This window comes from Caloenas nicobarica, chromosome 4 (genome assembly GCF_036013445.1).
Source record: "Caloenas nicobarica isolate bCalNic1 chromosome 4, bCalNic1.hap1, whole genome shotgun sequence".
Classification (NCBI taxonomy): Eukaryota; Metazoa; Chordata; class Aves; order Columbiformes; family Columbidae; genus Caloenas; species Caloenas nicobarica.
This window is the reverse complement of record NC_088248.1, coordinates 32,355,312-32,372,137: the sequence shown is the minus strand read 5'-3', so window position 1 is coordinate 32,372,137 and position 16,826 is coordinate 32,355,312. Positions and strand designations below refer to the sequence as shown.

General features: G+C 41.3%; 1 protein-coding gene across 2 annotated transcripts in view; it reads left to right on the top strand.

The window, feature by feature from the left end:
• Positions 1 to 7,115: 7,115 nt before the first annotated feature.
• SH3D19 (SH3 domain containing 19) overlaps positions 7,116 to 16,826 on the top strand; it is an 85,020-nt gene continuing 75,309 nt past the window's right edge. For both annotated transcript variants that reach the window (XM_065633977.1, XM_065633976.1), the window contains exon 1: positions 7,116 to 7,499. In XM_065633977.1, coding sequence (XP_065490049.1) covers positions 7,382 to 7,499 — 118 coding nt within the window. In that variant the 5' untranslated portion in view covers positions 7,116 to 7,381. The remainder of the gene's footprint in view (positions 7,500 to 16,826) is intronic.

Genomic DNA, 16,826 nt, shown 5'->3' with positions numbered 1-16,826 from the left:
AGCTGCAGCCCAAGGAAGGCAGAGGTTTGGGGCAGGCTGGAGGAGTTATGATATATATGCATTGGGCAAGATGAGGAGAGCCTGTGGTGACATGAAATGTTACACAGAAGAAGATGTGAGGGAAGCCTAAAAAAGTTTGAAAGTCATGCCTTAGGGAAAATCTGAGTTGCTTCAGTTTTCAGCTGAGAACTGTTGTGTACAGATCTCACTCAACAACTGGCTAGAATAAAACTCTGATGTGAGGTGTGAGTTTTCTGAAGAGAAACTGTCCATGCAACGCAGGATTTTGCCAAGTGTCTTGCAGACGTCACTGGGAGCTCCAGACATTTGGCAGACATTTGGTTTTCACTTATGTAACTAAACCAGAGGAAATTTAGTTACTGTTGTGCCATTGCATTATAAACTTTAACTTTGTATTTTTTTAATCACATAAATCTTTTTCTTTTGAATGATACAATCCTATTATTATTCTTGGTAATGCAGAAAATAAATCTGAACTTAGTGAATGAGTGTATGGAGATGCAAAGTAATAAGGAAGTGAAAAAATAGGATAAGGCCTCTGTTGGACTATACGGCTAACAAAGCTCAACATCAAAGGGTTCAGCAAGAGGTCTGTCATTGACAGTAAAAACACAAGATTGTTTTGCAGTAGCATTGTATGAATAACATGCGACTATTTCTGGGAGTCAGAAAAAAAGAGTAGTTCTGCAGTTCACTTTTTCATCTATCTAAATGGTATAGGTATCTCCTTGATGCCTCAGGAGTTGTCAGCTCAGACACTATAGCTGTTTAAAGAAGTAAGTATGTATAACTGGAGTGCAGGACCCCTAAAAGCCTACCAAACCAGATTATTGCAAGCATGAGTGTGAAATACGTAAAGCCTCTGGTCAAGCCTTAAACCTCTTTAGAGTCAGTATGGAGGCCTGGATGATGAGGATGCTTGTCATAATCTATTTTTCTATTGACATATGATGATTAGAGTAAGGGTTGTGGTGTAAAATTGAAAAAGACAGGACTGATACTATCATGTAGGATTATTTTTTTCCCCTTAATTGCTACTGAGGTATGCAGGTCTTTCCTTATCAGATAAATCAAAATTCAATGTCTGAGAAACACTCCTGTATCTCCCATCACATTTGGCTGGCTGGCTTAAAATAAGCAGGTGTCATCCAAATTTTCTCAAGGGTCCTAGCCAATAACTCAATCAAATCTGTCAAATTGTTTTTCCATTCTTCAGCTTTTATAAAAATCAACTTGTTTTAAGAAGCTGTGTGTTGTTGAATGTATGACTGAAAGATGTCTGTAACAGATCAAAATAATTTTTTAAAGTTGGAAACCCATCATATTCTCCTTGTAATAGTCTATTTTGAATTTTTGAAAAACTTCCACATTAGACAAGTGTTTTTTGCATTAGCAAACACACATTAATGTAACTAGACTGTTACGACCTCGTTAATATTAAACTTTTCAGCAGTGAACTCACAAATTAATAATTATCATACAATTATTTAATTGCGGAATTACCCTATTGCTGAATATTAACATACCTTTGTGAACACTTCCTGCAAGTGTGGACTGTGTCAATTCTCAGCACAAGAAAAACATGACAGAATGCCTGACTGCTGGGGAAAAGGAAAAAAAAAAAAAGCAGACTGCAAATTTTTGTATTGAACTGTGCAGATTATCCACCTGTATGTCACACATATTTCCAGTGAAAGGCAGTTTACAAGCATTTCATGGCAGAAGAACAGAAGAAAACAAAATCAGAGCTACTCATATCTGTAGCCAATTTCAGTACCATAAGAAACTTCTATATTTACTGCAATGGACAAATTTATGACCCCGCTTCACCTTCTGAAAATTCTTTAGGACTCTGCTGTCTTCCTTAAGTTTTTCCTTTGTCAGCTCTTTGCACTGAATTGCAAACTGCAGCAGAAAAGCTGAGCTCTCATCCTGGGGCTAGTGTTGTATATTCTTAGGTATTAGACTTGCATGTGTCCAATGTGATAATACTTCTTACATCACGCTGTTGCCAGCTCACTTAGCACAACATCAACACTGTCCACTGATAACTCTGTGGTTATAGAGCAAACATGAATACTTTAGGACTCAAACTACGAATCAATGTGGCCTTGACAGCCTCTCTTTCTAAGAAATGTTTAGCTCTGAACCAGCTCTTTTCCCTTCCATATTTCCTCACATTTTTTCTACATATTTTCCTTATTCTCTTTAATCCTGAAGACAGTAGAATGAGATATATTTATTATCCTGCAAGTGATAATACTAGTAAAGGAGAAAAATAATCTTAAGAGATGTTTGTTAACAGGACAGGAGAAGAAAGGGTGCTATTAGTCCACAAAAGTTGGAAAACAGCAAAAGTAACCAAAATATTTATAAATATAATTTAGAAATTAACAACTGTAAGAATCCCCCTCTGAACAGGTTTTCCCCACTTGGCTGCCAGTTTTTGATCTTTTGAAATTATTGCATTTGCTGCTTTCATGCAGAGATCCTTCTCATTTTTTGAGAGCAGTCTCAAAATCCCTAGTTTTGTGTAAAGGTAATTTGCCAGTGTTTCAATAAGAAAGGTCCTTATTCAAGACAATCAATAATCTTCTATTTTAATCATCTTCACTCATCATAAAACCATCTACCTTGTCATCATGCCGATCTGCTGAGAGCCACAAGCAGCTGTAACAACGCAAGGAGAACCTGCATTTAGCTATAGATGTTTCAGGAAGCCTGCAGTCTCCTGATATGTCATTCTCCAGCTACACTGAAACCCATTGGACCAGCTGAACACAAATGGAGATCAAATTATCAGATCTTGGCCCTCAGCACTGTCAGCTTCCTATACTGGTTATATTGCCAACATATTCGTCTATTGAACAAGACCATTGTTGTTTTTACTCAGAACAAAAATAATGTTGCCATGTCCAAAGGCTACATTTTCCCTTTTGAAAATACTCTTTTTCATCCTTTGCATTTTTTTAAATCCTTTGTCTACATTCTTTTGTGGTCTGAGGCTCCTGTATCTCGGCCAAACACTGATACATTCATTGCAGGCTTCAGCTGCTTTGCAGAACCTGAATAGACATTGAGGCTACACGGACAACTTCAATTAAGCTGTTCTATAGAGCTGATATTTTTGTTGAAAAACAGTGTCTTTTTGCAAGACCAAACAAAGTGGCAATTCCAGGGATGCAAATCAGAACAAAATACTTAAAAAATAATAACTGCCAAGGCAACTAATTGTAAGCATTCAGCAGAGAGTACAAAGACCCATTTACCCAGTTGTTTCCTTCTTTTACTCTACCATTTTGAAATTCCAAGTATGTACTTTACAGCAAAGATGCATATGATAAAGTAGAATTTCAGTGAGAAATTTCCAGATTTTAACAACCAAATTGCAGACTTTTTAAGACAGTAAGGTTTGTTTTCTTGCAGAAATGTAGCTATGAAAACATACAAAAGTCTTTTTATTCCTACGCATATGTACACAGCAGAGATTCTCACTAGAAGTACAAGAATGTAATTATTTTTCCTTCATCCTGCTTGTAAGACACAAATACATTGTACTTCATGAAGGGCTTTAGAGCAGCATATACCACATGCTGATGTGGTCATCTCAGCTACTTGAGATTATAGCAAGTACTCTGCTGCTTTTTTGTTTGGTTGGTCTTTTTTAATAAAACTTTTGCAACTTGCTTCTACATGTACTTTTTCTTCCCCTTTTATTTCTTTTTGATAATTTCTATCAGTGTATTTGCTGAAAAGTAAAAGAGAAGCTTCATTCCTTGACTTTCTGGACAGAATTTCCCACGTGCCTTTAATTTCTGCTGCACTTGAAATGGTTGGGTCCAATTCATCCCCTCCTTTCCTTGTTTCCTTCTTCCCCTGGGCCCAGCAACCCAGCAGAAGTCAGGTTTTTTTTGTGTATGCTCCAATCCGAGCCAAATTATCACAAATTACTCTGTCTGGCCTAGGCTATTATTAGACCAGCCAGCAATTGTGGCTCTTTTGATTATTTCAACAGCTGGTTTTGTTGCTTGTCTAAAGACCCAAAAGCACAGCTCTCTCCTCCCCCTAGAAACTGCTTACCCAGATAAAGGGCCGTATCAGGATCTGTTCCAAGACAGCAAAGGTCGATCTGCCGTTGCTGCTCAGGAACATTCTGCCAGAGCCCCATCTGTCTTCAGCAGACTTGTTAAAGCCTACCTCCTTCCCAGGTACCTCCCTTAATTACACACCTTTGTCAGGTATCAAGCCAGTGATGTGTTGCTGCATTTGACAGAAAACCCTAAAGATTGAAAATACCAACATGAACTAGAAGTGAGGCACATCTCACAGTTGGAGTATGGATGAGTGCATCTGGCAAGCGCTCACTAGAAAGGAATTACTTGTAAGAAATTAAGCTCTAGACATCCACCCCCCACCTCTGCTCCCTTAGAGTCCTTGCATACTAGCAGATTTTGCAGCTGAGAGATGTGAAAAGTATGTGGACATGCCACATTACACATTCCTGTATATTACCCTACATACACTTGTTCTACAGGCATTTAAAACCTATAAAACACCTCTAAGTTTGAATGCTTGTGGTGTTTGTTTACTGGGAATGTGAAGACACCTACAGACAACATACCCTGTAGAATTCTAGCTACTGGTAAGCAACCTGCTTTTGGAGGCAATGCACATTACTGACTTTTTTTTTTTTTTTTGCAATAAATGTTCCAGAAATATGATTCAAGTATTTCATGCAATGCTGCTTTGCATTTTAATTTTGTTTAAATGCTGGGAATTTTTACTTATTTCCAGTAGTACTGATCAGAAACTGTTTCCAGTACTGTTTACAGTAGTATGTTGGTTGTTGCTACCTGAATCTTGTATCCATGTATGAATTGTATGTTAGTTTGATCTCTTCCTTTCTGGGGAAATTTGTCATCAATCAGTTCCAGGAATTTCTGGAACAACTCCTGTAGCTCTAAAACTCCGTCCCTGTCCTGAGTGCATTTCCCGCTGGCAGAGCTTGGTACATGGCCAAGCAATTGCTTCAGAGACTTCATCACTTTATATAATTTGTGTATTGCACTTTCATTTTTAAGTAGAACTTTCCCTGTGAAAGCTAAGGAACTCTCAATGATCATCAACATTAAATACTCATGATCCTTCCATACTGTATTGTTTGAGATTTTGGAGAATGTTTTCTTAGCCATAGCTGGAACTACTGTGTTCAGCATGTTTTTCTTAGGCCCAAGAACTCTTCAAATGTATTTTTCAGTTTTATATGGTTAGAAGCCTCTGTGTTAATTTCATCAACAGCAACAAAAGAAGGTTTAATTCAATTCCTTATGTATTATGTTCTATGGTATATTTCTGTTTTTTCCTTGATAATTTTACATGATAGCATGCTTCCTTTCCTTCCCCCCGTCCCCCAGCAGTAGTGAAACACATAGTATAAAAAGTAGATATTCAGGAAGTGGAAAACAGATGGACATTTTTGTTCTTTGTGGTTAGTGGGGTTTAAGAGCTGAATACAGGTGCTGCATTTTGGCTCTGCAGCAAAGAACCAGAACACACATACTGTTTTTTTAATTGTGTTTTTGTTGTTTGTTTGGAGTTTTGTTGGGGGAGGGTGTTTGTTTTGTTTTGTTTTTCTTTTTTGTTTTTCTTTTACAGTGGAGATTTTATTTGTCTCACACGTGCATACCAGTGACTTCCCTGTCTTATGCTGTTCTTCCTCATACTTTCTGCATTGGAACTTTTTCGTATGTGTTTTTTTGTTGCAGGTGAGGCTTTGTGGCACGTGGCAGCAGTGCTCCACTGAGGAGCTTTGCATCCAGTTTAGATGATGTACAAGGCATGCTGATCATGCATTTTAGTTTGTGAGGTGAGATCCTTCGACTACCATGCAATCCACCCATACAGAGTTCATCTGAAGCATGAGGCTTCAGAGAACACATACCTGTGGTGGAAGGTTTGCTTTATCTGTTATGTAGTCCTGCTGTAGCTACAGTTTTATGACTAGCTTATGTTCTTTTATACTATAAAGCCTTACGTCCTTCTCAAGTGTAACTATTACACCCCTTGAACACTAAACATTCCAGTGAAAAAACCCTTCTATTAAGGAACAATGATTGTAAAGTCAGGCACTGAAACGCTAAGAAATGTATAGACAGTCATTTGTATTCACACGTGATGTACTTTTCAACCTGCACGATCTGCTTTATTCAGTGTATGAAGTAGACAGTACTTAGTGAGTCAGCACAGATATTGCTCAACATTAGGATTACCCAATGTTTTGTTGTTTCTTCCTGATCTAATTTGTGGTTGCATGCTTTTTTTATTTACTGTCCCTTATTCACCTGCTCTGAAGATGAATTTAACTTCCTTATATATATTTTTAGGGGTGCCTAACGTGGACTCATCTGTAAAAACGTTTATGGCTTGGTTTTACGGTAAGTATATGGCACAAAGAAACAATATCATATCAATTATAGATACGGGCAACTGAGGCTGAGACAAAAAAAAAGCTGAAACTACAGCTGACTTCTACTTGTCCCACTTGAAACGTGGCCAGACTTTTCATATCACATCTGCCCTGTGTGTACCTCACCAATTTCAAGTGTGTCTGTAAGATTACTTCTCCTTAAGTAGTTTAAACCACCCTAGGGAACCGCATGCCAAGAAATACATCCTCCTGGCCGCGAATTACCGCCGGCCGCCGTCTGACCGCCTGCCTTCCCTCAGCCCAGGGGCCACCCAGGGCCCAGCTCGGCCGGGCCGCGCTGCTGCTCTGCCCGCCAGCACCCCCCGGTGCTGCCGGCGTTGCGGGCCGCTCACGGGAGCTGCCCTTGTCACCTCCTGGCCCTCGCCGTGAGGGGAGGAAGCCCGCAGCCCCTCTCCTCAGCACAGGGCTGCTCGGGGCCACACGCCCCCCGCTCAGTGCCGGCGGTGACGCCCCTGCGGAGCCGAGCGCGGCCCTCGCCCGCCAGCCCGGCTCAGCCCCACGGGGCACGGCGAGCTGCCCGCCGCAGCGGAGCGGTGGCCGGCGGCGACCGCCAGGTACCTCCCCCCGCCGCCGCCGCCGCCTCCTCCGCCCCCTTTTGTGGCGGTGCCAGGCGGCCGCCGGGTTTCCTGCTGACGCCGGAGAGCTGCGGATGGGCAGGAAAGGCCGCCGCTGGCTCCCGCCTCGCCCCCGTTCGCCCCGCCGGTAGCAGCGCGGAGCGGCCCGGGCTGCGAGCTCGCCGGGAGAAGCCGGGCGGTGAGGGCGCAGGTGCGGGGCAGGCCCGGGCGGCCGCGCCGAGGGGACGCGCCGGGCTCGCCCAGCGGCGGAGTGGAAAGCCCCCGGCCGCGGGCCGGCATGGCAGCCCCCGCTTCTTGAATGCTTTCAGCCGCCCCCCCGCCGCCGATGGCCGAAGCCTGGAGGCTGGAGGAGGACGAGGAGGAGCTGCGGGAGCTCGGCAGGAGGCACCGGAGGGTCGCCCTGGGCTCGGCGGCAGGTGAGGGGCGGGCGCGCGGCGGGCCGTGGCGGCGCTCGCTTCGGGCTGGCCCGGCCCGCTCGCCGGGCCTGGATTCCTGTCAGGGGCTGGGCGGCCTTGGCGGTGCCGCCGCCGTGTGTGCCGTCCCGGCCTCACCGCCCTCGGGTCAGCTCAGGTGCACCCGAGCCGCGGGCCGGCAGGAGCCGCAGGCATGTGCAGCTCATGGGCTCTGCTGCCCGAGGCTCAGCCCCAGAGCCTGCGCCCTCTCACAGCTGATGCCAACACGGGCGTGCGCTGCCCACCAGACACACGTCCAGACGCTTACGATGCCATATCTGGAAATAAAATACAGTTTTTTTCTTGAAAGTACCCAGGTGGAGGAACACCTCGATATCACATGTAAACAACCACCTGTGTGTGGGCACGGACAGCAGGCCTTGGCAAACAAGAGGCAAGAATTAGTGTGTAGGAGAAGGCGTAGGGACGGGAACTTGGGAGCAAGCAGGTTGCTACAGCCCAATAGAGAGCCCTGAAGGCCGCAGTAAGCTTTTATTTGAAGTGGCGAAATCCAGTGGACGCTGGCAGCAATTGAAAGTATTTAATTCAGACATCGTTGTTAATTGAAGGGCAATGCATATATCACTTTTCTGTAGTCACTGAGGTGTGAATGTAGCCTTTCTTTATCTGTCAATGTGAAATTCCTTCTAGAATGAATCGTTTTCCTAAGATCTTTTTCCAGGGGAACTACAGGCACACTGCGTATTTAAAGCTGAATTCCAAATATTCTGATTTTTAATAATTATGATACAACTTTAACAATATAGTAACTTACACAATTCACATGGTTTTGCATGCATTTGGGCAACAAGAGTTGAGTGTCCCTTCGTAGGTGACAAAAGCACAAGAATTTGAGGGATGCAGAGGAAAATTTGCAACATGTAGGCCCTGTGGCTTCCAGCCTGTGGCTTCCAGTGACCCTGGTTGTGTCACTGCATTTCTGGGCAGGTGCAGGATTAGCAGGAGCCTACTGAAACCATTGTGGCTTGGCCTGTGTGCAGGGTTTCGCCTTGTCTCGGGTAGGGTACAAGAAAAAGTGTTGGTTCCTGTACGGTTTCCCCAATAGCTAAATGTTTGAGCTGCTAGTTATGTGTGGTTTTTAAAGGTGTTTCTCTGGAGATTTTTATTAGCGGAAAACATAATTAGTTCTACAGTTCGTATATGTATATAATCTTTGCCGCCTTCTTGTGGAACAAAGCTTGCACCCAGAGTTTGCCTTTGGGGAAATGCTATGAATCAGTAATAAAGGGCCTGTATACTTTTTAGTTTTTACTATTATTTTGCCCTGAAAACCCTCCTTTGAAATGGGGCCAACACTGTTTACCTTAGTAGTGTAAAGTATGTGTGAATGACTAGCATTCTGCTTTAGCTGTCTTGCCTTCTTTCCATCTGTTTGCAAGACTCTACAGTGGAAAATGGCACAAAGATTCCCAGCGGAGCATTCTTAAGGCAACCATGAAGAATATCACCCAAGGTGGATGAGCTACCTCTTCTTCCCTTACTTGACAATTCTCTTATCCCTTAATTTACAAGCCTATTGAAAAGAAGTGCTTTGTTTTTTTGCATGTAATATGCAGTTATACTGCCAAAACGGTAATGTAAATAGGTGTTAAATAAGCCTGTTGGATGTTTTTGCAGGGTTTAGTAAATGCTGTAGTTGCATCTTAGCAGACTGTCAATTTAGGTGTATCAGTCTGTCAAACTAATGGTAAATGCGAGCAACTTGAATTTATGGTATGTTCAACTTATGCATAAAAGTGCATAAGAGCAGTTGCTCACCTTTGTCCTGCACGTACAAGGCGTGTATGCAAAGTGGTAGTTGGAAGGTGAAAGTTCACAAATGCTTCTGACTTAGTAAACACTCAGACATGTAATTATTACTGTTTTATTGGAGGACCAGAACACAGGAGACCATGAAACGAAGAAGAAGTATTTTCCCTTGAAGCTAGTCACAGTTGTGCCACACCAGGTACTGTAGGATGAAGCCAGGTAAACTCATCCAACAGCTTGCTGCTGCTAGAGGTGTGGTCTCTTTCATGGATGGGAACTTCTGCTCTCTCTCATATGCCAGCTCTGCTACTTGTCCAACCTCTTGGTGAGTGAAGGGACCAAAGTTGTGGTTTGGTGGCAGCCTGGGCTAATCTACCTGGTGGCTGCTGAGGCCTCTCTTGGAGCCCTTGCTAGAACCTGCACCAACCTGTTCTGGTACATTGGCCGAGCAGAGAGCTATTTTTCTTGTTCTCTTTAGTGGATAGGAGCCTGCTGATTCAGCTCACTGGAATGGTTTTGTACAGGTTCTGATGAATGTTGAAGCTGGCACAAGAGAAAGAGTAGGAACATGCAGCAGGAGGGAGGTAAGAGACCATGCCAGCCAGGAATTAGTTAGGTTGCTGTGAAACTGCAGCCTGCAAGTTGTTAGAGATCTATTCCTGTGGGATTTTTTATTTCGTTGGTTGGGGGCTTGTTTGGTTGGTTGATGTTTTTTGCTGGATTGGACCGGAGGGTTTTTTTGCCGGTTTAATGAGCTGAAGAGGCTTGCTTAAGCACTAGACAAGTGCCGGAGCTGATGTTAAAACAGAGAGTGAAAACCTGGGGACGTGAGCAGATGAGATCGGCAGAACCATCCTTGTTCATGGAGTAGTCACAGCTCAGCTGACTTGCCTGCCTGTTCTTACCCCACTGCATGTCATGATGATGGAATTGTCTTCTCTGTATTCAAGAAAGCTTTTTTATTAGCATGTTCTGGAAAAACTGTGAGAAGATATTAAGTAGAGCAATTTGAGACTCTTCTAATTAAAAGATTTTCCCTTTGAGAAAATACTGATCGATTCTTTTTTTTATATGTCTAGTTTTTTGAGTAGTAGGGAGGAGAACTAGGACACATTCTTTAAAAACGAAGAAGAATAAGAGTATCTGCATAGGTTCTTTAAACTGAATCAGCCAGTCACCTGCTGTGGGAAAGGAAGCCAGCCAGTCCTGCTGGTTTTTTTACTGCAATATAAATAAGTAAAATAATGTGATTGATTTCTACCCCCCTTGTTGCATATTTCTGTCACATACATTATTGCTCTGGCAAGTAATAACACTGGCTTTTTACTAGAGTTTTTGGTTTAGAATGTATTTTTATTTGGTTTGTTTTTAATAAAGTGGAAACAAAAAAAAAACCCCAACCACCACCAACAAAAAACAAACTAAAATCCTGTTTCCCCAAAGACTTACAGGCATTCTCTGGTCTAACTTTGGAAGTTAATCTGGCATGCTTTCCTATTTTGACTAGCTTTTTATTCTGTGACTGCTGACTAAAATAAGTGGATTTGCAGGAAGTTTTTTAGTGAATATAGTAAATCTTAGTCACGAACTGCATTGGTTTGTTATGTGTCCTTGCTGCCGCATTAGGGCCGAGGGAGAATCTCAGTATTCTGATGTTATCTAAAGTGCACAATAAATTTTTAACATATTCGGTATCTGTATTTGAATTCTGGTCAGTGTTCCTTGAGAAAAAGTAGCCCATCGTGGATGTGGCAGATGTTTCCTTACTTAAAATAAAATTGCCAAATACACAAGTCAATAATGAAATTTATTGGAGTTCATAATGGAGAGCTATAATGTATGGTTAAAAGTACAGATGGTCAATAATACAAGGAAAGGCTTTGACTTAATTTAAATTGTTCTGTTTTACTTATCACAAATGCTTGTCTGTGGTTTGTTCCCACACAGAGGCTGTAAATTTTGCACCTGAGTTTTGCTATGCTGACTGAAACATCGCTGGGGTTTTTTTGGTTGTTTGGTGTTTGAGTGTTTTTGTTTTTCAAATTCTATTTTTCCATAGTATTTCAGATGCTTTCTGGAACTTTTTCGACTCTTGTGGGTAATTTTAGATTATGGGCGAAATCATCTATTTTTGGTTCATTGATTGACTGAGTGCTTTGGGATTTTTTTTTGCCAAAACAAGATCTAGTTCAGAGTTGGATCAATTCTTTACTCTCCCAAACTCCCACATTCAACTGGCACTGACTTGTTTGGGAAGCTGAGAACAATGAGCTGTGTCAAATATAACAAATTAAGGCTGAGTATTTCGCTGCTCAACATGCTGAGTGGTTATGGGGCTACATTTGTGTAGTGTGTCTGATGAAATTCAGTGAACAGTAATTTGCAGGATATCTTTTTACGGATAAATTAAGAATTTGAAAGAAGAATGCTCAGCAGTTGTTCACATGTTAATGCAAAATATGTGTTTGGTCTTAAGAAGGAAAGTATAAGATGGTCTGAGATTCTTCATGGAGTTCTTAAGTCTGATGAAGTGATGATGTCCTTTGGGGTTCACTGGATCATACGTGACATGAACAGCTCGACCTTAGTACTCTCCAAGAGAAAGCATGATTAGGAAAAAGGCGGCTTCAAGAGTTATTAATAGTTGCTGTGTTCTTCAAATCTTAACTAAATCTTGTATTTAAGAAGTCGGAAGATTTGCATGTTACCAGTCAGCCTTTTTCAGCTGGAAACTTCTTTGTCTGCATGCCTGCGTCCTTCAGTGCTGATCTGGAATTTGTTCTGCTTGTCCATAGTGAGAGTACCTGTTTATTGTCTCTTATTCAGAGAAGAAAAAAAAAATCCTGATAGAGCTGATCAACTGTCTTGAATAAATGCATAAGTCTACCTATGATCTGCTGGTCTGTCCATGTGTACACAAGAAGGCCATAGGAAGGGGCCTGGGAGGACAGCTGGGGGAGTGGGAGTGGCTATTTGTTTTATTTATTTAATCCATTGACTCACAAGTTCCAGAAGTGGTAAAGCTGATTGCCAGCTGGGTGTCTCTTCCCTCTTTCTCCTGAGATTCAGTCTGTTTTGTTTTTGTAATCCCAATGCAGGCTAAAGAGCTTCAGTTTTAATAATTGCTTGAGGCACCACCACAGTAAAACCTTTAAAATACAAAGAGCACAAATTATGTAATTCTTCTGTAATAATCTCTGAACTGGTGCTAATATGTTGTATCACGTAAGTATTAAAAATATTATCTGATTAGGCCTTTTCCATAGCCCGTTGAAGTTACTGCATGCATTTCCAGTAAATTTCAGAGTCTTTGAATTTAGCTTGCTTGAGGTAAATCTAAGATACTAACTAAAGTTTTTGTGGAAGTTAAATAATGTAGCCTATACATGGAAATTCACCAACATATCTTGACATTCAAGTGTATTGTCAGTGGCAAGAAAAAAAAAATGCTTGCACTTACTTGACCAAGAGTATAGATTGAACCACAGAGAATGTTGTATTGTCTGAAGAAACAAGCCTTCTAAACATGAAGGCTGCTCTAAGGAAAGTAACTGACTTCCGATAGTCAACAAAGTGACTCCCTAGCCAAGGAAACTCTGGAAGGACAGATAATAATAATAATTATTATTATTAAGTGATGAAATGGATGATCTTCATTTAGGTTATAGCCAAAGCAAGGCACAAAAATGTATCATTGCCTAGGGAGTGGTGAGTTTGTAGCCAAAGAAAATAACCCATTGAATTATGATTGCCTGAAGACCTTGCTGTTAACTGTGTTGCAAGCAATCATTTCCTGTCAAGGTAACAAATGATAAATCTGGGTTATTGCATAAAGAATGGTGATAAACGCAAAGGACAGAATGAGTCATAAGCTCTTGCAAGAAGCTTTTACCACAGTGTTTGTTGTTTATATATGGAAAAAACTTTAATATTTGTAAATAAATTTGTCAATATTTGCTTTTGACAGTATAGCCTTGATTTAAAATCTGGAAACAACAAAGAAGCGGTGTTGACACTCTCTCCATTAAGAACTGATGTAGTTCTGCATGTGTCCTTTCAATAAGTTTCTCATACAATATGTGCAGTATGAAATCAAATTTTATTTTGATAGCACTTAAAGCCATTTGACACAACTACTTCTGTTGATGCTGATTATCTATAGTTACATACAGTACTTTACATTTAGCACAGTTTAGTTTCTTTGTTTTGATGACTTTGTGGCCATGGGATTGTTGGTTTGACGCTTTTGTGGTTTTGGCCGTGGAAACATTGGCTGGAAGGGAGCTACGGGGTCACCTCGTCCAGCCTTCTGCTTGAAGCAGAACTGTTGCCAAGGCTGGATCCATCCAGCCAGGGCTTTGTCCAGCCGTGTCTTGAAAAGTCTCCGAAAAGATAGGGATTTACTCCCTCTGCAGGTAACCTGCTCCAGTTCTGCACTACTTCCTAGTGAAAGAATTTTTCCTCACATTCAACCTGAACCTCCCAAGCCACAGTTGTGACCATTGACCATTGTAATATTGTCCACTTATACCAGGAAGAGTTTGCATTTGGGATCTTTGTTGCTACCGTTCAAGTAGCTGCATGGTGCTGTTACACAGCTGCTTTGCCTCCAAAAGTCCAGCCCCTTTAGCCTTCTCATTGTGCAGTCCTGCCTCACTTATTCAGGTTCTCAAACTGTACAAAAATGGAGTGGAAGAATTGGCTTCATTGCTGGCCAAGATTTTTACTCTTCTCTTGAAAAACAGCATGCACCAAAGTTACTGAAGCATTCCAACAGCAGACTTGAGGAGACAATATATTAATATCATCTGTTTATCTGTGGTTTATGCTTGGCAAGCATCCTTCCCTTCAGTGAAGGACAAAATAAGTTTTGGAGGAAAGCATAGATTTAGTGGTTGATGGCACACAGCAGGAAAACTTCCTTTTTTCCCTCAGCGTTGTATGAATTTTGAAAAACACAGGGTTTTATGGTCATCGATACTTTTAAATTGATTGTCTGTGTTACACTAACTGCTTCAGGTGGTATGGTAAATCAGCAGAGATTTGTATGGATTGCATGTGTTATTCTAAAAATATCAATTTGACATTCTGACTTGAGAATTTAGAATCTTCTTACAATATGTAATGGAATTCTAAGCAAGATGTTTCAAATATCAACTTAATTGGTTTATGAAGTCTTGCATATGTTACAAAACAAATCTATACCTGCTTTCTATCCTGTATGTAGCTGTACTTGGGTCCAGCTTGAAGGGCTGGATGAAAGCAAGGCTGAAAATGTTCACGCCGTAGTAAAAGCTGAATGCAACAGATCTCACTGTTATTTTTCTTTCCTACTGCCTTTTTTTCTCCTCAAGCTTTGTAAGAGGTTGTTGTGTTTATTTAGTGTGTAAGTCACCACCTCAGTCAGCATGTTGAGGTTTTGGAGAAAATGTGATTGGATTGGAACATGCAGAAGATTTCAAATGATTGACATTATCACTCCTATAACTAATAGGGTGTACTGCCTCAGCCCTTCAGAACTGTGATAGTAGCCCATGCGTGCCGCATTGTGCAAACTGAAAAAAACATGGAACAAGAATTTTATAATTCTCATGTCCTTAGGAACATCCTACTAGATCAGGCAACCAGTTCATCTTCTCAGCTAACCCATTTTGTACATTTGCCTACAAATGTCTTCAGGAAAGCGTGCAAGAAACATCTCCTAGAGTTCAATTTTTACATCCAAGAGAGGTTCCTTCCCCTCTGCAGTCAATGTCTTAGCAACTTTTTGAAGGTTGCATTTGAAAGGCCCTGCTAAATACTTGCCAATGGATTCATCTTTCATGGATTCAATTCCTTTTTGTAATCCACTTACACTTTTGATCTTCAAATCTTACATGGTAGTAAAGAGAACAACTATCTATTATATAAAATCAGTTACTACCTTTTACATACTGGTTGGTATTTTTATTGGATATTCACTAGTTCTTGAATTGTGATGAGAAACTTCTTATCTATATTTTGCTTTTTTAATATTGTTTTGAGCATGGTGATATACACTCTTAAAAATGTAGGTAAATTTTCAAGCACTGTTTCCTACAAAGGGGTTTCTGATCCATTTTTCTTCTAGACAGAATACTGTATGCATTAAAGAAGCCATTCGATGTTTTTCTTCAGCTATAACATTTTGCTTCTCTTTATAAGAGGTAAGCTACAATTAGTATCAGTTGTTTTCTTAAGATGATAGATTTGTATTCATCATGCACTCTGTCTTGCATTAAAACCTGACCACTCAATATCACAGATCTGCACATGAAAATCGATTCAGGTTGTGCACATCTGTGTTAAATCATTTACAGGGATTTTTGAGTGAACTGTGCACTGTGATGTTATTCATGATTAAAATACTGTTGGCTCATCCTGTTGAAGTGATGAGACATAAACGCCTGGAAACAAGCTCAGCATTTTGATAACTTTCTCATAATAAATTGCTCCATCAGTGTGCTGTATTCATTTGATGACTGTCTGCACTGTAAATCTAAGGTCCAGAGACTAATAGAAATATGAGACTTGGGATCAAAGTAAAAGTTTTGGAAAAAATCTCTCTCCTTCCACCTAGTACTTTGAAAACAACATTGTCAGGTGCCACAGTTAATCTGATAGCAAATGCTGTAAGCTTTTGTCAGTTGTCATAAGCTCGTCAACCTTTGTAACTATGTCTGAAGAAGCACCCAGTGACCTCCAGACCGGAATGGTGAAGTTCACCTGAGAATGGAGTTCCTGAGGGTGGGACACCTGCTGTAGTCTACCATGTCCATTGTTTAAGCAGTTCAAGACAGTGCTTGGAAGAGTGTCACTACCAGCATGGGACAGGTATCACTGAACGATGAGATGGGATAACACTGCAGACTTCACCTATCCAGCGCTCCACTGCAGACTTCACCTATCCAGCACTCATGGGCATAACTTCATGATGACAAAATCCATTTTTCCATGCTGGTGTGCAAAGCTTTTCATAGATCACCAACATCATCCCTGGGAAATGCATGGTAGCTGCTGCTGTGACATCAGGCACACTACATTTCTCTAATCGCTCTCCACTAGCTTGATGTTGGTGGATCCATTATCAAGAACTATTTAACTTAGGTGTGTCATCATGGTATTTTACTCTTGGCACAGTAGCAACATAGAGGTACTTATTAGTGTATTTACAAAGGTCGGATGCCTCTGACATGATCTGTAGGCCTTTTTGGTGTGTGCAAAGGAGTGGGAAGAGGTCTGGGAGTGCGTGGGAGGAAAGGTATTCCTCCAAAGTACTGAAGAGCTCTGGCATTACCAGAGTGCCCAGGAACCCTGGGTTTATCTGTGGTAAACACGGGATTTTCCTTTCTTTTGAGGGTTTCTGGATGCTTATGGCTTTGCCATCCTTTTGCTTGGTCATTTTAAGTTGCTTTATGGTTTTTGAAGCTTCTCATTGCATAGTAGGGAAACTGCTTTATGTTACCATGAGTAGCGACTGAATGGATGGAATTTACATTTAGA